The 23,369-nt window shown below is 43.6% G+C and overlaps 1 protein-coding gene across 1 annotated transcript in view; it reads right to left on the bottom strand.

Annotated features, from left to right (window-relative positions):
* MRTO4 (MRT4 homolog, ribosome maturation factor) overlaps positions 1-19,624 on the bottom strand; it is a 35,277-nt gene extending 15,653 nt beyond the window's left edge. The window contains exons 1-3 of the mRNA XM_069240149.1: positions 19,465-19,624; positions 12,934-12,992; positions 12,703-12,806 (exon numbers count right to left, since the gene is read on the bottom strand). Coding sequence (XP_069096250.1) covers positions 12,703-12,806; positions 12,934-12,992; positions 19,465-19,492 — 191 coding nt within the window. The 5' untranslated portion in view covers positions 19,493-19,624. The remainder of the gene's footprint in view (positions 1-12,702; positions 12,807-12,933; positions 12,993-19,464) is intronic.
* Positions 19,625-23,369: the final 3,745 nt, after the last annotated feature.

The raw sequence follows: 23,369 nt of genomic DNA, 5'->3' as shown, positions 1-23,369 counted from the left end.
TCCAAAAGAATAGTAATACACCAATTTCCTTCTTCAAAGGTGCCTGCATGAACAGGGGAGTAGGACACACCTTGTCAGTTGTCAGTTTGGCGTTGGACTTTAGTTTAATGCAATATTGGTAATTCTTCAATACACCTAATTTATCTGAAAACTCTTGACAACCCTCCTCACTGCACATCCATGGAATAACCAAGAGGTCAAGATCAGTGTAATTTGGGTCAAGTTTGATCCCTAGGTCTTTTTGGCTACTCCTCCCTAGTAAATTAGAACCTCTTTTTTTGACAAACATTTCCTATGGTTGATCTACCCTTGAAAGTTATATGCATATGTCTGGTGGTGGCAGGCTGGCTACAACTTGTCAGTCTGCACACGGGTAGATGGTAGGTTTTCTATGGTGCCCTCTGGGTGCATGTATTAATAAATCTATCACTGGCATCAGTGACAGTTTAATAATACAAGATGTTTTGATACCAAACATCCCATATTTCGGTGAAGCCATCATGTAGCTGGGGAACTCTTACTGATCAGTGTCCAGCCCATGTACTTAAAATGGCTTCCCTGTTCCCTCACTACATATAATAATCGACAAAGACACAGCAGAGCATATCTGCTCTTGAATATAATACACCCTGCCTCTTTGGTGCCCAGGCCCTAGGTACCAGGTGTGCCATTTACAAGGGAATTAAAGGAGGGCCAAAGGTATTCCCAAATGCGGAACAACTGCACAGTTTTAGGGAAAGAGATCTGGCATTAGGGACCTGATTAGCAGGACCACAGAGCACTTTCAGTCAAAACTGCATCTAATACCGGGCAAAAGGTGGGGATCACAATGTCAAAAACAGGCACTTTCCTACACAACCCCCCACAACCACTCCAAATGAAAGAGAACAAGACTAACCTTTTCCAAGAGAGTGTCCATTGTCTAAGTGGAAAAAACAGGAAAAAACATTTGCGCCTGGCGTGGTCAGTGTCTCAAGTCTATGTACCACTGTCCATTCCCTGTAAGGAGATGGACCACCTCAACAGTTTTGGTTTTTCACCTTTCATTTGCATCAGCCATATGAGAGGCCTGTGGTGAGTTCGAACAAGGACGTGAGAACCAAACAGGTATGGTCTCAGGTTCTTCTGGGACGAGACCACAGCAAAGGCTTCCCTCTCAATGGCACTCCAACACTGCTCTCTGGGAAGTAACCTCCTGCTAAGGAAAGCAACAGGTTGGCCATGGCCATCATAATTGGTTTGGGTTAGGACTGCTCCTATCTGATGATCAGATGCATCTGTCTCCACTATGAACTGCTTAGAATAATCTGGAGCTTTTAGAATGGGTGTGGAGCACATAGCTTCTTTCAGAGTTACAAAAGCCTTTTGACAGCTTACTCCAGTTTACTTTCTTTAGCATCTTTTTGGGAGGTCAGTCTTGTGAAGGGTGACACACCAGTACCAGACCCCTTCACAAACCTCCAGTAGTACCCAGTCAAGCCAAGGAATGCCCTGACCTTAGTCTCAGTCGTTGGAGCTTCCCAGTCCAGAATTGTCTGGATCTTGGGTTGTAGTGGTTGAAGTTGGCCTCCACCTACCAGGTGACAAGTATACAACCTAGCCCTGCTCTATCTGGCACTTACAGTGAGGCCTGCACTTCGCATAGCATCAAGAACATTGCCAAAGTGAATCGGGTGTTCCCACCAAGTGGAGCTAAAGACCGCAGAATCATCACGATATGTTGCACTAAAGGCTTCCAACCCAGCAAGGACCTTATTTAACAACTTTTGGAAGGTGGCAGGGGCATTCTTAAAATCAAATGAAATTGTAAGGTCCATCTGGGGTGGAGAATGTTCTTTTTTTTTTTTGCTGCTGGGGGTTAGAGCAATCTGCCAGTACCCTGATGTCAAATCAAAAGTACTGAGAAATATGGCTGCCCCAATCCTGTCAATCAGTTCATCTGCTCTTGGAATAGGGTGTGCACCTGTCTTGGTGACAACATTGAGATCTCTCTGTAGTCCACACAAATCCTCAACCCTGGTTTACTTCCCTTGGAATGAGGTTTGGGGACTAAGACCGCTGGGCTGGTACAGGGACTATCAGGGGGCTCAATCACCCCAACTCCAGCATCTTGCTAACTCCAGCTTTGATGCTACCATTCACATGATCAGACTGTCTGTATGTTTCGCTTTTGACAGGCATGTGGTCACCAGTGTCCACATCATGGACACACCAGTTAGTCAGACCAGGCGTGAGGGGAAAAGAGCCCAGCATACTGCTGTAGGACTTGCCTGCAGTCAGCTTGCTAATGGGCTGAAAGGGTTCCTGTAAAGACCACACCATCCACTGACCCACTTTTGGGGCTGTGGGAGAGGAGGCCAGGGAGAGGCTCGCTTTCTTTTCCCTGCGCCTCATCAGTGACTGTTAGCATGGCCACACCAGCCTTGTCATGGAAGAGCTCTAGATGGTTCACATGGATAACCCTGTGAAGGTTCCTGGGAGTGCCTAGGTCAATAAGATAGTTACCTCACTTTTCTTTTCAAGGATAGGGTAAGGGCCACTCCATTTGTCCTGCAGTGCCCTGCGAGCCACAGGCTCTAGTACCCACACCTTCTGCCCTGGTTGTAACACCACTGTATAAGCCTTTTGTTCATACCTGAGCTTCTGGAGCTCTTGGCTGGCCTCAAGGCTTCTGGATGCTGTTCCCATGTACTCAGTCATTCCTGAACGTAGGCCTAGCACATAGTCCACAATGTCTTGTTTGGGCTCTTTAAGGGGGTCTCTCTCAGCCTTCCTTCACTGGACACAGTGGTCCCCTGACAGAATGTCCAGAAATAAGTTCAAAGGGGGGAAAATCTACTCCTTTTTGTGGCACTTCTCTGTAGGCGAAAAACAAGCATAGTAACTGGATATCCCATCTCCTTTTGAGTTTTTATGGGAGACCTGCAATCCTGCCCTTCATGGTTTCACTGAACATCTCAACTAAACCATTTCCTAGTGGTGAAATAGGGTAGTGAGCTTGTATGTCACTCCACATTCATTCCACATGTTCTTGAGGTATGCAGGCATGAAGTTACTACCTCTGTCTGATACCACCTCCTTAGGGAAGCCCACTCTACTAAAGGTACTGAGTGGGGCCCTAGCAACTGCAGAAGCAATGGCAATCTTAAGAGGTGTATCTTCAGGGTACCTGGTAGCATGATCCACTACAGCCTGTATAAATCTGTTGCCTGGTGCTATTGGAGGGTCTAGCGGGCCAACAACATCAACCCCTACACTTTCAAAGGGAACCCCAACCAGAAGAAGTGGAATTAAGGGGGTCTTTGGGTGGCCATCTGCCTTGCCACTGGCTTGACAGGTGACACAGGAGTTACAAAACTCCTTCACCTTCTGGGACATTCCTGGTCAGTTGAAGTGAGGTACCAACCTACTCCAAGTTTTGGTCTGGCCAAGATGCACAGTTAAGGGGATGTCATCAGCCAAAGTAGGCAGGAACTCTATACATCTGAGGCACTGCCGCTCTCCTAGTGGCATAAGGTTTGGTGTCTCTGGCCTCAGTATACAGGAGTCCCTCCTCCCAAGAGGTCCTGTGGGAGCCACTGTCATCTACCTCTTCCTGGTCAGCAGTTTGCGGTCTCAGGCTCTCAGGAGGAGACCGGTCCTCTGTCTTTGGCACGGCTCTTCCTTAGAGGGTCCTCCTCTGCCCAGGAGCTCTGCCGTGTAAGGCCCAAGTTCCCGGGGCTCAGCTCCCTCCCTGAGGAGAGGGGACCTGAGTTTGGAGATGCTCAGAAGTAGGCTTACCTGACTTCCTGTCTTTTCTGTTGGAGGGCTGTGCCATTTTTCCAGGCTCCAGCACCTTTTTTTTCACCCTGGGCTTTGCATTGTGCTCCGGTTTTCACACACACCCATTCAGGTATACCCAGCATAGCTGCATAGGTCTTTCTTTCGACCTCAGCCCATGCTGAGGAGTGCAGATCATTTCCTAGCAGACAGGCTACAAGAATTGCCGTAGATACCACCTGCTTTTTGTCGCCAGTAACCCCTCCCCACTCAAAGGACACCATTGCCATGGGATGGGCCTTAGCTTGGTTGTCAGCCCTGATGACTGTAAAGATTTCACCAGTCAGATACTGTTCTAGGGATATCAGGTTTTCAGTCAGCATGGTGACACTTGCACCTGTATCTCTCAGGAGAAATTGGACCCAAGTCTACCAGGTACAATTTTTCAGAAACACAGCTACTCAACAGATGCTCTTTCATAATACGATTATAAAGCCTATCATAGTCTTGCACCTGGTTCCCTTTTAACCAGCCACCTAGTGTTTTGACTGAGAAGTCAACATAATCTACCCAGGATGGCCTAGAGGTTTTTCTAGTTCCCTTGAACCTGATCCTGTACTCCTAAGTTAAATCAGGGTACCCTTCATACGGTCATAGGACCCAGTATCTGCTCCAGCCAGTGTCAGGAGTCTATCCCTACATTTTCCTGAGAAAAGCTCCCAGAGTAGAAAAGTCCCAATACTTCTGGCTGAGTATCCTCGTGGTACAGGCCCTCTCAAATGCAGTGAACCATTTGGTGATATCATCAACCTCTGAACATTTGTGGGCAATCCTTATGGGGATCTTAGGGACAAAAGCTTCTTCCTCCCCATTTAAAATCTTTCTGCCACCAGAGATAGGTCCTAGGCTTATCTCAGCTCTCTCTTTCTCTAACTCTATCCTCTTAGCTAGCTTTTGGAGTTCAGCATCTTCACTGTCTCCATCTCCTGGGGTACTATCAGAAATGCCTACAGCGGTATTACTGTCAGTGGCGTTGTGGGCATTCATCATCCTCTTCCACCCCACCACCACAACTTTCAGGAGGGGTTACTTTGTTTGCCACTGCTCTATTTTCTGCAAACAGCAGCTGCAGATGGACTTTTCTGGGTTTAGGGCCCACAGCAAGTTTCCATGCTTGGCAGACGGTCTTAAGTTGGGCAACCTCAAGATGTATGTATGGGCCCAAGTTGAGCTCCTGGGATGTACCTGCTGCTTCAGTCATGGTTTTTAAGTGTTTGGGACCTTTTTCGAAACTTGAAGAAAATCAAAGTGAACTTCTAAGAGGCCTAATTAAAGTATTTAAAATTCTAAACAGTTTGAACTGGGGGACTTAACACAAGGCCCTACAGCTATTTTTGACCAATTTTAAATTGGAAAGTGTTTTTCCCTACTAAAGAATTTTGGATTCCTTAGTGCTATCACTTATTAACCGAGTGGTACAGGAAATGTAAAGTCTTATATCCCACCGCTGCGCCACCAGTGTAGGAAGCTGGTTCCTTATGTGATGTGTCAAAATGAGATCTTTTGTGCAAAGAGTCCAAGGGTTCCCTTACCAGTGAACCAGGGCCTGCTCTAGCAATCCCAAGGTGCTCTTTTTAGGGGTGCTGTGTTCAAACAGCCTTAGGCTTAGAGAGGAGTATTAGACATCTCCAAATACACACAGTCAGCCAATAAATGAGGCACAAGACTCAAGAAGGAGATCCACACCAATTCATAAAAATATTGAGTATCTTTATAAATGTTTTGGCACCAGAAACAGTACAATTAGGTAAGTACATTTTACAAGAGAAATCTTTACAGTTTGGTAAAGTCGACACTGCAATTTCTGGAAGCTGTAATGTTATTCCATGGAGGAAAAACAGACGGCAAAAAAGATATAGTACAGCAACTTGCAGGACCCAATCTCCTGGACCAAAGGTAAGTACTGGGTAAGGATCAGGCCACACCAACAGGTCACTCCGGGTGCAGAGGTGTAGTATGGCACTGGGTGCCCAATGTTACTCTATAGGAATCAGTCTGGTTGAAAAGATGCTGCTGGTGAGGACTGGGGGATCCAGTCGGGAGGAACAACCAGTGGGTTCCAGTCTTGAGATGTCCAGGAATGAGTGGGCACATTCAGTCCTATTCGCCACAGGCCAAGGGCGACCGGTGCAGAGGTGCCCTGAGGTGACAGGTTTTTCTCCACTAGAGCACTCTTAGTTGATGGGGTCTGCGTGCAGAGGCTGCAGGAGATGCTGGAGGGTCCACAGTGGGCCAGTACAAGGTGGACTTGGTCTCTGTAGGGCTGGGGAACCACTCTAGCGCCGTTGGTCCACTTCAACTTGGGCTGTGCGGCACAGGTGCAGTGGTGTTTCCAGGTGTCGATACTTGGCAGTATGGAGTCCTCATAGTCCGTCTTGGGGTGCCTGCAAGTTGCAGGGAGCAGCTCTGCTGTTCCACAGGAGTTCCTGGGTCTCTGTTGAAGGCAGGTCTCCCAGGCTTTTATAGGTACAGCAGCTTGCAGAAGTCGACCTTGGCACTAATCTGCAGGAACAGCAGACAGGATGGTGGGGCTGGGGCCAAGTCAGGTGCTTCTTCCTGGGGCTTTGCTTTGCGGCTCTTGGGTGTCTTTCTTTGTAGGTTTGCAGGAATCTAAATTCCTAGTGCCAGGGCCTCCCCTAATTACTACATTTTGGGGTGTTTCAGGGAGTGTAGGGTAGGAGCCAATTGGTTACTTACCCGTGGAGTCACTACACTCCATATATGACCACTTCCTGTGGGAAGTGAGCATAACTCTGTCCGAGAGTTCCTAAATCTACCAACACCAAGATGGCAGATTTCTAAATCTGGTGTCCACATCAGGTAACTCACATAAAAGGCAAGAATGACCTGAAGGGGGGGGAAACACCTCTCTGAATACTACATTTCCTGCCTGTCCTGGTGCCAAATGGGCACTGGGCAGGGGGAATCGGCATCTCTCCTTTGAGTGAAGACAGATCTGCATAACCAAGGGTTTCATTGGAGCCCCTGCTTTGGAATGCAGGTCATCCTGTTTCATAAGGTATGTAGAAACCTCCCCCACAACAGGCCTTTTTAATGATCATACGAGAACAAAGGCTTTCACCCTCAGGGGTCAGACTTGTGTCTGGTGGTGACAGGCTGATTAGTCTGCACACAGGCAGATGGTAGGTTTTCAGAACACCTTTAAGGTACCCTCTAGGTGCATGTATTAATAAATCCATTGATGAAGGTTTAATAATATGTTATGTTTGATACCAAATATCCCTATTTATGGTAAAGCCATCATGTAGCTGGAAGTGTCCAGCACATTTACTTAAAAAAGCTTCCCTGTTTACTCACTATGTCTAATAATCAACAGACATAGCAGGGGCATATGTGCTCTTGCAGATATGCCCTCACCTGTAATATAAAGCACCCTGCCTTAGGGATGCAAGGCCTGCTGTAGGGGTGACTTACATATAATTTAAGCAGTGTTTATGAGTCATGGCATACATCATGTTTTCACTTTTAGCTGCACCAAGACGCACAGCCTGCAATGGCAGTCTGCATGTGCCAGGTGAAGCGTCCCTGGGGGTGGCACAATACATGCTGCAGTCCTTGGGGTGCCTCTTTGGTACCCAGGTACCAATGGTACCATTTACTGGGGACCTACAGGGGTGGCCCACAGGTATTGCCAATTGCAGAACAACTGCATAGTTTTAATGAAAGAGATCTGGCACTGGGGGCCTGGTCATAAGGAACCCAGTGCACTTTCAGTAAAAACTGCATCGAATATCAAGCAAAAAAAATGGGTGACCATGTCAAAAAATGGGGCACTTTCCCACAGTCTCACCATGGGTTACGGCAACGGTAGCACTGTATACAATCAGAGCAGCAGTAACTTTTATTGAAAACAGTCAAAGCAGGTACTCTGAAGTAAGGGCGCTACCAAAAAAGGAACTAATGACTGGAGACCAAGGGATTACTCAGGAAATGTTGCAGCTGAGGTGGAAGGTGAGGGTAAGGTAAATAAACTACTTTCTTGCAGGCATGGTGTAACGTTCAGATGAAAGACATATTGGGGATTGCACCATCTCCAAATGGTCTCAGTTGCCAGTGTTAAAATTATGATGAATCCAAGTTCTGTTGGGTAAAACAGGTTTATTCACCATCACCAGTCTAGTCAGAGGAGCAGCTATTCCTACCTTAGTCAGACAGCTCATGTCAGTTGATAATGACAGACCACAGAACACTCCACGGTCAGGACAATGGGTGTGGGGGAGAGAGGGAGATACCAAAGGAGGAAATTAAGGAAAGGACAAGGATATAAAAGATTGAAACTTAGTTTTCTTCTGCTCAGTAATTTCTACTAGAGGGCAAGGACTTGGTTGCTTTTTCACTTTATTGCAGTATTCCTTCCTCTGTTTGTCTCTTCTTCCATACATAAGCCCCAGTGTTTCAGTTTTAAACTATGCGCTTAGTGCCTTTGGTCATTGCCAACAGCTGACCTGTATACCTTCTGCATCTGTTCTGTAGTCATTCTGTATGCACTAGAGCTGTCTCACTGGCATGAGGTCCCTCTGGAAACATTTGCCTTGCAGGCGGAGACAGGGTAAATTGATCGAACAACAGAAATTGGACTTTGGCATAAAGAGTCAGAAAGGAATGACATGGATTTAAACCGACGTCTCTGGTGTTATTAAGGTAATAGGGCGTCTTTTCCTGACACCACCCACCTCCAACATAACCAAAATATGCTAGTAATAACAAGCGTGAAAATAACTTTCTAAAACCAATTTCACTAGGTGCCTGACAACCTGGCGAGGGAAGGGGGCCAAGAGCTCAGAAATGGCGAGTGTATTTCCATTCCCTACCAGGGCACACCATCAAAAGCAAGAGCTTCACTGTGGCACAAACATGTCTCTTTAGGTGCAGGATTTCTGACTGTTTCACTGAGAGAAATTAACAGCCTTCACTTCCAACGTACCTGTAATGCTAGGTTATTAAATAAAAACAAAGTTCTTAAAAATCCAGTTGTTTAGTAAGTACCCATGTATCTAGATGCACAAGTTTCGGGTATATACATTAAAAATACAAAATGACAATATTTTACAGACAAGGTTTCACACAATAACAGTAGGTGTTCCTTGTGAACTGCGTAGAGTTTAGTGAATACTGCAAGATACTGAGCAATCACACACAATGTTGAATACACCAAATAAACAGTTGACTTGAAATATGTTTAAGCTTTTATAACACGGAGCCCAGGTCCTAAATGACCCAACAAGGTCCACTTGCAGCAAATGTTCAATTAATTCAACACATGTACATCAATGTTTCAACCCCTAAATATCAGTTGGTAATAGAGTTGTCATCTGGACCAAACAGGTAGACACCTACCAACTTCAAAAATAATTTATAATAATAATCATTATATTAAACACTGGAACAGCTCATTTTCTTTTAGAAGTCATTTCTTACTGGTTCCTTAAATTGATGTGGGTCACAACTGGAAAACAGACTATGTATAATAAGTTGGCTCCACTTCCCCATGCATTGAGAAGGCCAAGACCAATCAAATTTGTGGCTAGCCATGCATACCGTATCCCCCATGGAATGCCCTGTTGGATTCAATGATTAGGTTCATCTGTTGTGGTTCTAGGGCATCAGCCACATTTTCCAGAGAGAGTAAACTTACTGTCAATAAAGTTAGGGTAGATTCTACACTATTTCTTACTATCACATAACTTAAGCATCTGGTTCTAGCGGGCTTTGAACACATTGGCCTCCCCATCAGCTACTGAGGCGTTTTTCACCAGATCACAGTAGAAAAGTAAATGGTTGGTGTTGCTGAACCCTGTAAAGGATCATTGACTCACTCGCCTCCTCGGTAGATAATATAGCGTCTTTCGCCAGACATCTGGTTGCATCACCATGTCCAGATAGACAACTGTAATGCCTACCTAGCAGTCAGTGGGGACTGAAGGAAAAAAAAATTGAAGCACCATCAAGCCAGCTTGTTGGATCATTTTTCTCACTCTACAACACCCTAATAACAGATGAAACTTGATCATGACTACGCTGATATACAACTTCATGGCCTCATTAACTTATTACTCACCACCAAATCTGCCAGGCACATTACTAGGCTACATGACCTATGTGCCAATGAAACAGAGTTCCGAAGAAAGATGGCAGTGTTGCAAACTCAACACAGCTTTGTTTCCAAAAGGTTGCATTATTTCAATCTAAATGGGTGTATTTGTCTCCTAGCCATCTTCTTATTGTCTAGAGCACTCTATTTTGCTATCTGTTCAGGGCCAAACATCTCCAAATCAACCATTTGTGACTTTTTGATACTAAAGCTAGCTGAACTATAGCAAAGGTTTCATCCCATATGTATCTTCCACTGCTACTGCCAGCACAGAAAGGATCATCCACCTGCTGCTGAAATACTACTAGAGCAAAGGCAAAATCCATGACTCTACACAATGTGCTTTTTAAAACAGTTAGAGCAGTTTTGAAGGATATTCTACAAATTCTGCAGGCATTCTGTTCTTGAGGCTTTCTAGAGAAGTTCTGCACTATTTTGGCACAGGAATCTAAGAAGCCTGTTTGGCCTTAGATTGACTTCCCTTTTTTCCCCTGTGCTCTGAAATCTAGCCACACACTGATAGGATTCAGCATGCCTTATCTAGGTTTGCAGGCAAAATGTGTCTCAGCACTACTTCCAGTTTCACAGTCAATTCTTCCTTCTGACTTTAGAAGTTCAGTTATGGTGGTTGGGGCCCCAGCCAACAAAGAGTTCGGACACGTTGTCTTAGAAGATGCATCCCTTAAGGAGGATGCTGCAACTGTCTGCATGCCTCACAATATTGTGCGTTAGAGCTTTTTGTCAGATGTTCACCTGCAGTATTACATTCTCCACGTTGTTTTCCCCCTTCGTTCCCTCTCCGTTCATAGAGACTTGGGATTTGTGTGGTGCTTGCCTTTTAATTCCATCTCATGCAGTGACAACTGATTGGTGTACTTTCTCCTCCTGGCTGTTCTGAGCTTTGCCTCAGTGCCAAAATCCTCGCTACTTTAGTTTTTTTTTCCATTAAGAGCAACACAATAGTCTGGTGAGAACTGATGAAATAGTACATAATTAAACTCTTAACTTTATTCTTGTCATGTTATTGAGTACTCTTAGTGTATATCAGAAGTGCTACACATCCATTTGTGTAACCTTTTGAAAACTGATTTGAGAGTGAATTGGCATATCCACACCAGAGTCGCTCACCTGTGGATCTGCAGTGTTGTGTCTGCTATAGTCCCTATCCTCCAAACCCTATACAGTGATTTAATCTTCAGTCTCGGACACCCTTCTAATGCTTGAAATTCCTGGTACACATTGAGAATGGAGAGCCACGATGTAGAAGATTATTGCTCTAGGTCCCCAGGCTGTATCTCATTATCAACATTCTATTGCTAATCCCTCAGTCAAAACAAAAACACCAACTCCCTAAACAACTGGACAACGGGTGAGGGTGCATGACCCCACATTCATGCAAACACAGATTTTAACAGCAACAGTTTCTATTCACACTAACAGGTAGTGTTGTACCCGCACGTTGAGAGTGCTGGAGTAACCATGAAAGTATTGTTATTCTTTTTCAGTTTATCAACTATACTCAATGGGAATTTTTAATCATATGATTTGATTGAGTGACAGACCTGTTCTTGCTCCGCAACACACAGGCATGTAGGGAGTAAGGACATGTTAAAGGTAGGATCCTACATATAATCACTGGACAAGGCTTGGTGCATACTTTTCAACCTATAAAGATATACAGCAAAACTGAAGCCACCCGATTAGCCCTTCCTTCTCGAGCTACGGACAGGGGTGTCCACATTCATCAGGTGTACTCCATCCCATCTGCTGAGGCTGGGAAGTAAAAACAGTTTTTAAATCATTTGGTGGCTACGTTTTAGGTCCTGAGGTGTGTCAGTCAGCCATTTTAATGGCACTACTGCAAACTGGAAGCAAGATTCCTTTACATGCATTTCCCAGCAACATGGATTTCTACTATTTAGTCGCCACATCAGGGCCATTTCCATATCCCTCTGTCTATAACAGACTAATCCTATACACTGAATCGTTCCCATCAATTTGTTTTGGAGTGCGTGTATTGTGTGGAGTGTCTGCATGCAATAAATTTTGTGGTGCCATGTCAATTATCTGTCTTTCAAAGTCTCCAATATATACTTTTGTTGACTAAACACAGAACCGTGCAAATGGTTAACCTTGGTATTTGGATGAGCTGTTGGGGCGGAGGGTCTGGCAACTCAGCCTAGCCTTCCCGGTGCCAACAACACTCCAGAAACTTTGTCAAACAAACTGAACGGATTTAAGGCTCGTCAACAGGAGTTAGGGAGGGGCAATTAAATGACAAGGGTGCTCTGCCAATTTGAGCATGATGTAGTTATGGAAGTCACCATGTCCAATTTAGAGGAGATCAACAGTTTCATATAAACACTCCCAACTAGTCTCTGTATGGGTGTACATTATACAAGTGGACAGTAAGCAGCCCCCGAAATCACTCCAGCAATCTACAAAACATGATTACATGGAGACTGGGGCATTTTCCCAAATATTCATGTGCCAAACAGTCCAATACAAATTTTCCAGACACATATACAGCAGTGGCACATCTGTGACTCTCATTCAGCTATACTACTCAGAGCTCAAGTCTCTTTCTCCCCCCCCCCCCCCAAACAAATAGGAAAAGCCCCTCTTTTACCTCAGTTGCAGTTAGCACAGGCTTGCTGTCATTTGCCCAAGTCCATCTTCACCAATCCTTCAGAACTCATGATACCAGCTGTGACACCCATGGCCACAAGCGCCTGGCCCCTTGGCTAGTACCCACTTCATGTTCAACTCACCGGCTGTGCTTCCATGCATTCCTCACATCCTTTAATCTGTTGTTTCTCATGTTCTCGATGGATAAAACGAAGAGGTACTTGTAGGTATCCACACATTTGCGCAGCTGCAAGCAGTAAGATATTTTTTTTTAAAGCACACCTGAGAGAGAACAAGTCAAAGAAATAACTTCAATCTAGTTTTTTTTTTTTTTTTTTTTTTTTTTTTTTTTAAAGTGCAGCGCTGCTCCTCACCTCTTCAATCAAAGTCTGTTTTACTTGCAAACCCTTCTTTGTTGTTTTAGTTAAGGACACTAAAGGGAAAAGAAAGGTTTTGGGATTAATAGAAGTTCTAAATGTAGTTTATGCAAGCCAGCTATTCATTCGATGCAAGGAACATGGGTTAATAGAGCAGAAAAAAGGACATGCTTATTGAAAAATCTTAACTCAGTGGGCAGAAAAGCATTGCGCTTACACGACCCAAACTGTGGTGATTGAGGTTGTTTTTCACTGGTGTCCTGCAGTCTGTCCCACAATGGAAATGCAAACTGACAAATACACACTTGAAGCTTAGGGTAGTAACACCAATCAAAGACTTCTTAGGGAGGTAGTGCGAGTGACAAAGCCCAGACCTTAGCAATCAAACAACAGACACAATAATGCATTGTCCAGCCCAGTGCTAATCTTAGAAAAAAGAAACTGCTTTCATAGTAGCAAAATGTACACCACTGATTGGAGCTCAGGTATAGAGTTGTAATTCCAACTACAATTCTGAGGTGTTTACTTCAATTATCTTTAAACGTTTCAAATGCCGCTCCTCATGCCCCACACCCACGGAAGATAGTTTCTCACACTTATTCTATAAAAGTGGCAGCTCTGACCATATTTGGATTAGTTCTCATTCAAATTAAATTTTCCAATTGCTGTTCAAATAAAGCCATTTGCAGTGTGATGGCACGCACAGCAGGTAGCAGTGATGCTAGCTTAAAGCATGAGTATCCAAGGGTGCCATGTTTAAGATCTTTGTATCTGACTGTCGAACTTCCTGAAACAGTCAGTCATCGGGGACAGACAAAGGGACAGATCCTGCCTAGAAACGTCCTCACCTTGAACAACAGAAATTGTTGTTGCAAATCTCACCCATACAATCAACAAACGGCAGTGCTCAGGAAGAACTAATTAGTAGCCCTTTGCAAACTAAGTCTTCATGGAATTTGTGAATGTAGCCAGCACTTCCACTGTGTGAGGAAGCTAGGCCACCCTAAACCTGGGGTCATCAAAATGGATCCTGCTGGCGCCAGTTCTCAGACTCATACCATACAGTCCTACTACCATACTTGTTGCTACACAGTAACTTCTGAAAGTGGACCTTTACATGGGAGAAGTTAGTGGATTCTCCTTTTCGTGACAGAGAAAAAGGTCTGGTCACACCACTGATGCACAAAAACTCACTACATTGCCCTCACTCCATGATTTTACAAGGGCACGTGCAGCAGTCCTCCAACAACTACAAGGACATCCTTCTGCACCCATCCAGGTCACAAACAGGTTCCGGACATCACATTACCAGAGACAGGCCTAGGCTTCAGGGCACACACTAGATTAGCATAATGCCAGGTCCCAATAAAATTTCAGGATATCAGTTTCACATACAGCCAGACACTCATGAAGGTGGACAAGCCTATATTTTACGCAGAGGACATACACATCACAGCAATGGGGCAGAAGAGATATGTGCGGACAGCTGGCTGGACAATGTGTACAGCTTGTGTGGTTAACAAATTTTACTCCCTGTGTTCAAGCGTAACTTTATTAGGGAAAAATGCTCTAAAAGTGTTAAAATCAATAATGCTTAAAATCAAGGGTGTGCCTTATCCATTCCAACAAAACACTGAACACCTTCAGGGCCGACTACTACATGCAGCTCTCGTCACAGCTAAAAGCTGCATTCTCCACCACTGGCATTCCCCCAAACCCCCCCCCCCCCCCATGAAGAATTACTCTCGACCATGTACCACACAGCCTCCTATGAGTGGGTCACATATAACCTACAATATAAGACATATCTTCCTCCTCACCTGGGTGCCTTTCCTCCCAGATGAAGCCCACTAGCCCTTACTAGAGAAGCCCCTGGCCCCAAAAGGGTGACCAGATATTATATCACATTGCCCTTGAGATCCCATGTGGTCAATCCTTGAGGGTGCATGCCTACCTCCGGCACTATCCTCTTTCCCTTCTCTACCCTTATTGCCTCCTACGCCGCCACCCCACTATCCCTTTCCGGGCATGTGGATTAGAGTATGGATTTCCCGTTTGCTTTTCCTCTTTTTGTTTTGTTTTGTCATATGACAAAGTGATGATGAGGTGCTGTTTACATAGTGTGAGCACTCATGTGTTGCGCAAGGGGCAAAGATTTGCTAGAAGACCCTCTTTTTTAAAAAAAAGTGATTTGTACAGATTTTTATCTATAATCCTGAATATGCATGGCCCTTTAAGGAGTGCTACAACTACCTCAAAAGAGGCGTGCATTCCCGTATTCATAAATGACGACAATACAAGTCTTTCCCCAAAGATTACAATCATAACTCACACCCCATCTAGTCGGAAGACCAGAAGTGCAAGCGTCCTATCCCTTGCTCCTTTTCACTGTATTAAACACTTAGGGGTCGAAATTGAAGTCGTGATAAATTCACTTCTCAAGTCATCATGCTTATCACCAAAGCATTTCCCACACAGGACAAACGTTAATGTAATTATCTTACAAGGAAGTACTTCTCCAAAGTCTAGTATGCAAAACATCGGCTAATTCACTTTAATGCCCTGTCTATGCATTATTGTTAAACATGTTGAGTAAGTGTGAGGTGGAGGCCCCAGAAGAAGCGGTTATAGCTCAAATCCTAAAGGCCTGCAAATCCTCCAAACTGACAGCTTGTATAGCGATATCAACACATGACTTTAGTTCCAGGGTGCTAGAAATATCAAACGCTTTGAGTGGTTCAATAGGACAAACCTTTTACAGTGGTAAAAATGGAAGAAAGCCCCACCAAAATGGAGTGTCAGACACTACTGAGCGACAGTGCTCTGCAGCATTATCAGATTACAAGACAGTTTACTGCACAGGCCACAAGAAAGAATGGCCAGCAGAGAAGGTTCACTGGTGATAACTCAATTAAGCTGGAAAAGTACATTGGAAAGGCATGCAAAATGGCAGACAAAAACTACCAGCAAAAATTATGGCAAAGCACTGAGATGCCACCGGGTCCTTCTAGATCACAAAGAAAAATTTGCCCCAGTTCCACAACAAAGATATCTGATGATAATTCTGATTCTTTTGTGTAATGGGCAGTTGGCCTGCGAACAAGAAAACACAACCCAATGGGAAAACACTGGAGCCATTGTAAATATAATGTTAGCCAAGCAGTTCAAACCCCTCTCTCTTAACCAACATACGACTACCAGGATGAATAAACATAGGCATGGTAGTCAATTTCTAATCCTACCTGCTGAAAGTAATCTCCATATGACAAGCTGCTCCGATAGAATGAAAAGCAAAGGTCATTTAGCCAATGTAGCATGAATTAAATCAGACTTAGATCTACGCTTCAAGCATGTTGTTTCTCCTCTTTTCCAGTATTTTTGTGTACCGGTGCCCCAACATCGTGAACCTCCTTGTATGCTTCAACTGAAGATTCAATGCCCTTTGCTTTGGTCAAAGGTTTCGATCAAGTTGGATTTTCGTATACTAGACTTTCCTGCATCTTCTTATGGAAGCAAAGAAACCTTTTTGTAAGTCTGACAGATTAGTATTTTGCAGCCAAAGTCACAAGTGGCAGTCAGAATAGAGCAGCCACTTCCTTTTCACAGTGGAACACAGCTGTGATGCCAATTTGTGGAATAGTTACTACTTCAATCCGCATTCAGCTTTCAAACAGTCAAAGACATTCTCACTTACTTTTCCATCACTGTTCCGAGTCATGCACTGCATAAAGGACAAGAAAATGAAACTGCACAGTGACACTATCAAGCCCCTGGCTGCTTCCTAACACCAAAGTATCCCCTTTCAAAGCAGGAAACTGGTACAGCAAGAATTGCAAAACTTGGAGGGCATAGGGGTTATTTTAATGAACAAGGGTTTCAACCACCTAGATTTCCTGAATCATCATCAAAAGCCATTGCCAAGGGAGAGTTTCAGGAAGTCCAGCACCTTTAATAGAAGAGACTCTCCTTGTAAGTGGGAGAAATGTCACTTCTCAAACATCAGTTATGTGTTCTCAGTAGCTGAGATAACAGATTAGAGGAGGGTAAGCCATTGAACGTGTTAGTCAGATGTCTGGCTCAGTCTCGGTCTCAGCTAAAAAAAAAAGCCAAGCTTTCATCTGACTTTTGCCTGCCACCCATATGTTATAACGACATGCACCAAGAAATAAAGATAAATCAGTAAACTTCAATGTAAAACAGGCAAGAGAAAGCTGGAGACCACAATGTGGGACCAGAAAAAAGTGGGATCACTGTCAGCTTCACCACACTGTTATCCTTTATGTTATTTCACCGGGTCTCCTTTTTTTCTTTTTTAAGTCTCGCTTGCGCCAACACGTGCTCTCCCTTGCAAGATATACTGTGTTCTACAAGGGTCCTGGAGTCTTCCCATGCCTACCATTCATTTGTCACTCTTATTTGCTGTCCATTGCAATTGCTTCACTTCCTCTTCTTTCGTGTAGAGCATGGACCAAGTATTGATTGCTTTATCTTGATTAGAGTCCTTCTACTGCTGCCACCGTGAGGTACTATTTTGCTTTTTTTCTTTCTTACTCTTGTGTTGTTTCTTAACTCCTATGCCCCACACTCCTTTTGTCTGTGTTGCTTCTTCCTTCCCACCCTCACAACCTACTGCTGTGCATTACTTATTCCCTTCCATTGTCTGTACTTATTCCCTCACACCCTCCCACTACCCATGCTGCTTATTTAGAACAGTGCTGGCCTCATCAAAGCACTTACCCCTGTCCCCCACCTCGTTGTCTGCTCTCACTGATGTCCGTGTGTTCCTTATCTCCCATTGTCCGGGTTGCCAAAATCTACCTGCCCTACAGAAAAAAAGTACTATGGCGCAGCCAACGCTTGGTCGTGCCATAGTGCTTTTTCCCTAATATTTAGCCATGCTCCACAGCAGCCAGGCTACTATACAACATGACTAAAAGACATTAACAAAGACAATAGTTTTGCATAGACAAGACTTACACACTTTGCCTATGCTCATCATCACATTTGAAAGCACCTTTGAATACGTAAGCTCAGGATGTGAGCTGTACAAACACCTCATGTTTGATTTAACTGACTAATATTGCTCCAGGTATGAAATGAATCTAATCCACATTTTGGATGCACGTAAAAACTGACTTGCCTCAGTTCACTAGAGGCAATTTCGTCAGGGTGAAGTGGTGACCTTTTCCAAGTTCATGTTCACACACTATCACTATGAATAAATACCTCTCAATACAGTGATATAATCTGATGTAGAAATTGAAACTCTTCAGCATGTTAACCTAATAAAAATCTCTTCAACGTTCAAAAATATGTATCATATTTTTACATGTTTGTTGCATGATTTACATGCCATATATTTTCATGGCTCAGCTCGTGCACGATTTGGCTCAACGCTCAACTCTCCCTACTAATTTCTTGCCTCGCCCATCTCTACAACGGATTCCTCTAAGAAGGTACAAGAATAGAAACCAGCAATAGGGAATGCCTCTGAATAAAAGCACTTGTCTCTGTATCACCTACTGTGTGCAGTTATGCCCAACAAGGCCTTTTGGATCAAACCGGGTGAAACCATGTGTACAAGGGACTTAATCATAATCCGTTACGTTAGGGCTGCAAACACTTTCAGTTTGAACAATAAAAATAGTGCAAAGAACATTTAAACATTGCCCACATTTAGTGATGCCAGATTATTGTGGTGTATTGCTATCCGAGTGTTCACTGCCTCGTACTGACATATGGCCACAGGTGTAGCTTCGGGGTGTGGGCTGCGGGGTTGTTCGGGGTATTCCAACACCCCCATAAACATAGTAAATAGTTGGGTACAAGGGCTTTCAGTAGGGTGTGATGAACTGCCTTGTCACCTGGAATTTTTACACGCCCACACTGACAAAAACACACACACACACCGTTTTGAAGGTGTTAAAAAACATTGACTAGTTTGAGAAATGGTGTTTTAAGTACCCCTACCAATGCCTTCCTCTCACTTTCCACTGCACGTTAATCCCACCCATGTCCTGTTTCACATATTGAGGCCCATATTTATGCCTTTGTAGCGCCGCATTTGCGTCGTTTTTTGACGCAAAATCGGCGCAAATTTACAAAAAACAATAGTATTTTGTAAGTTTGCGACGATTTTGCGTCAAAAGACGAGGCACATGCGGCGCTAAAAAAAAAGTATAAATACGGGCCCAAGTGTTTTAACAAGATTTTCCAGCATTATTGTTGGGAGATGTTAACCCCACCTCACCCCCTTAGGGCGGCCATAGTATTCACTGGTGCTCACATGTAGAGGTTGCGAGATAAACGAGGACTCCATGGTCAAACGTGGCCGTTGTGGGTTACGTGTCCAGGGAGTTGTTATGGGGAGACAACAAACAGGGACTGAGCGAACTGCCACTTGAGGGCACGAGTACATTATGGGGGTGACGGTGAGTGGTGCTACGTGGGGTACGTAATGGAAATGATTGAGTTAATACAGCTCATGCTGCGGTTGAGACTAACAGTTTTCTCCAGATCTGCACTCACCCTTTTTGTCCCGCTTTGACTTCGGCATAGTGCAACTCTGAACCGGGGAGAGAGACGATAAAAACTTAGATCGTTCTGACTCTTAGGAAAGTTACCACCGCTCCAAGCCGCACTAGAGCCACACGTGTAGCCTCCCTGGTCAAAGCCCTGCTCGCAAGGGTTACTGGGAAATCAAAGTTGCCTCTACAGCGCCTGCGAGCAGGCCGCTGAAAGAACTGGAGCGTGATGGTGCTTTGGACAGACGATAGGAAGGCTTCCCGTGGGCGCCATGATACTCGTCCTGGTCCTTCGCAACCATGGTGGAGTTTATAGCAGCTCCGCAAAGCCAAATGGCATTTAAAGGTATGATGTTTTCGTTAATGTTCATTTAAAGTTTTGTTAATGAAAGGAAAAGGACACGTTTATATTCTTTTGTGATTTTTTTCCATTTTAATTCTCAAATCATAACTATCAGGTGAGTCTAAAATGATGGAAACAAGTTAAGGCTTTACGCCCATAATGCCATAGCATAACACATAAATATCCAGATGTGGAAACGGTGTTCAATATGATAAAGAGCGCGGTAGCAAATATGAATTTTGAAATTAATATGTTGGTTAGGGGTATAGTTGTATATCTTTGTATCTTAGACAATGGTATGTATGTTTTAAGTTGTTGACATTAATGTAAATATAAGATATTATTTGTTTAATAGGCACGTATAAAAACCCTTAGAAGACATACCAACGGACCCGACTGAGGTCGGAGACTCCAGATTCTTTAAGCCAAAAATTAGTTTATTTTATCTGACACCTGTAGTGTCGTAGTGCCCCGCCCCTGGAAAGCAGACGGAGACCAGGTAGGGGGGACAACAACCTTTATTCTCTTCCTCGCACGTATCCGGTCTGTGTCTGCTTTCTACCCCTCGCTGACATGAAGTGGTGTCAGGTTCCCGGTCTGGTCAAGAGTTGGCAGATACGTAGTCCTAGTTCCACATTCCAACATTTCCACTGTTGTTAACAAAAATATGCTTGTCCCCCACCTTTTGTTTGCGACCTGATATATGTGGATATAGTGCAGGAGAGAGAGACTGCAAGAGAAACTGATGCAGTTATCATGCCCCTTGGTGACCGGAAGTGGTGTCTGGTTCGTGGTCTGGTCAGCGGGCAGCAGATACGTAGTCCTAGTGCCACGATCCCGACAACTCCCGGCTAAAATTACCTCTCCTTCAACAGAAGTCAATGACAAAAATACATTCCCAACAATTCTTTGTTCAAAATCTCCCACTTTACTGGTTTACTGCCCTAGCACTCTATAGATGGGAGTTCCCATTTAGTATGCATCTCACATTGTTTCTGACCCTGATGGCACCTGTTCTAATTTACATGTTTTGAGGCAGTCAGTTTAGTCTACTAAGACTTTCCCTGGTCTTAATGTGCACGTGCACGCCCAACATCTAACAAAAACAACACAGTATCAACACTATTGGAACAGTGTAGAATTTGCTGCCACACCTGACGTCACAATCTTGAGCAATATGTACCCGTACAATAGTTTAGACTCTGTATTTTAACATTTGATCGATGTACAGGGGTGCACTCAAAGTTAATAATAAAGTACATTCACTGCAGTTATGAATGTTGTATGCGGTATGCCTTAATCTTATTAAATGAGAAATAATCATTGAGTGTAATTTCATAACCATCCTCGTGCTATTTGAATGTGATGTAAAGTTAAGTGTGTATTAGTTTAACTTTAGCTTCATTAGGCCTGAGATTCCTTTAACATGAGACATTGTTTTTCATTTCTGCTAAAATGTTATTTAATTGCAGGTGCATTTACACGCAATGCTAGTTTGGGAATAGTTGTGCTATTGCTTTACTAATAGAGTCTGAGAAAAAGTCCTTGGATGTGGAACGTGAGAAGCTAAAGAGAGATGACTGATCTTTGTTCATCCATGTTGCAAAGATATCCAGAAGACCAAGGACAGCAACGTTCTTTGGACTGCCTTCAAAGCTGAAGTTGATGTTGCAAGTTACACCGTGGGACAGAAAAATACAATGAAGCTTGTAGTGGGGTGGCCAAGAAGGCCTTACCTGACTGGATTTTGTGATACTAACTAGGGCTTTCACTAATTGATTGTAGAGCAGATTCCCTTGGACTTTGAGAGGCACAGACCTCTGACTTTCCCTTTGTTCCCCAACCTTTGCTGAGTGTGGCTTAGGCTTACACTTAACTCTCTAAGAAGACTCTAGACCAAGCTTCTGAAATGCTGACACCTTCCTTTTTTTTTTTCAAATGCTTTTTGTCTTATTTTTATTTCTCACCTTTCGTCCTGGTGTTCTAGTTAGATTTTTCTTTTTTCCAGTAAGCTTAGACTTTTAGGAGATTTCCGATAACTGCCCGTAGTTCGATTTAGTTAGATGCTTTTTATTTGCCCTCATTGGTAAGAGAAATGGCCAGCATTTGTTTTTGGAGCACCAAATTTTGTTATTGATATTTTACATTGCAGTGACCAAATTTCTGGTTAGTCTTAAGTTAATTTGTCTAAATTTCTTCAGAAGATCTGATTTGCCTAATTGGTATTCTGTATCTTTACAGCATGTTTTTGTGATTTGTTTACATTAAATTGAATGTTAATTTGTATTAAAATCCTTTAACTTTATTTCCGTTTTGAGTCCTTATTGTGTGGCCTAATTGGTTACACTGTAAATTAATGTTTATTGCTTATTACCTGATTCCCTAGTTAAACCCCCTATGCATGGATCTAAAGATTGTTGACCTCAGAATAAGAGCATACAAAATGCTCCATCAAAGTTGGTAGCAGAGGGTGGGGTTTTCCTCGGGGAGAGAGCGAGCTAGGGAATTAGTGAGGCCTGTAATAAAATTGCCCAAATCCAGCCCAAAATGCTATGCCCATTACTTGTTCGGAGGATTGTTGGAGTTCTGGTGTTGTTCCAATTCAGCAGATGTGTGAGCATTAATAGGGTTGTTCTTTGCCTTGCTTAAGCTTGGATTGCCATGATTTGTGGTGACAGTGAAGTGTTTTGCAGAGAAATTTAAAGTTGTGTGAATGTGGCGCTTACTGCTAAGAAGTTGTAATGGTTAACAGGTCCATCGTGGCCTACGATTCAGGCATATGAGATATATGAGAAAGTGTGGAAGACAGTTGTTGTTCTTCTTGTCTGCTTTTTAGCAGTGCTGTTAGTGAAACGTCAACAGTACCGCAAAAAAGGGACTTTCTATTGTGAGAAGTTGGTATAGTGAATATCAAACGCAGGGAGAAACTGTATCAATCAGAGTGAGATCCGCTGTTTGAGGCTTCATTCAAGTGTGTTTGAGAGAAGGTAAGAAAGTGTAGCTCCGATCCCTTTTCAAAGTGATTGATTACCCCAAACCTTTATAGGAGCAGACAAAGTTGTTAAAAATCATTTTGATTGTTTTTGCGCACAGGTTTGAGTGAGAGAGTGATCACAAGGGAAATTTTAATTGAGAGGTAAGCCTCTGCAAGGAATGAGATTGACGCCACATTGTGCCGTGCTGGTAGAGGTCGGTTGGTGTAAACCCAGCTGGTATTGGTGGACTATATCACAAAGAGCTGTGCTGTATTGGTTGTGACTGTAGAATAGAGACTTGTGGGTGAAAAATCTCTTCCTGTTTGTAAACGAAACATTATAGAAAGATTGTAATTTGATTGGAAATGAAATTCTTTAAAGGATTTGGAAGTTTGATGAAGGGAGATGCATTTATACCAGTTATAGAGGGTGTGTAGACTCCTCCCAAAGGTACAACAGGTCATTATATGGTGTCAAACATAGGGCTTCACACACATCTTTGGCTTGAACAATGACACAAGGGCACTGAGAAAGTGTATGCACTGGCATTTCCACGTTTGGAACACATAGTCTGGGAAACCTTGAACATTT

The sequence above is a fragment of the Pleurodeles waltl genome, chromosome 6 (assembly GCF_031143425.1).
Source record: "Pleurodeles waltl isolate 20211129_DDA chromosome 6, aPleWal1.hap1.20221129, whole genome shotgun sequence".
NCBI classification, from domain to species: domain Eukaryota; kingdom Metazoa; phylum Chordata; class Amphibia; order Caudata; family Salamandridae; genus Pleurodeles; species Pleurodeles waltl.
Note: the sequence above shows the minus strand (reverse complement) of the source record. Positions and strands in the feature narration are given on the sequence as shown.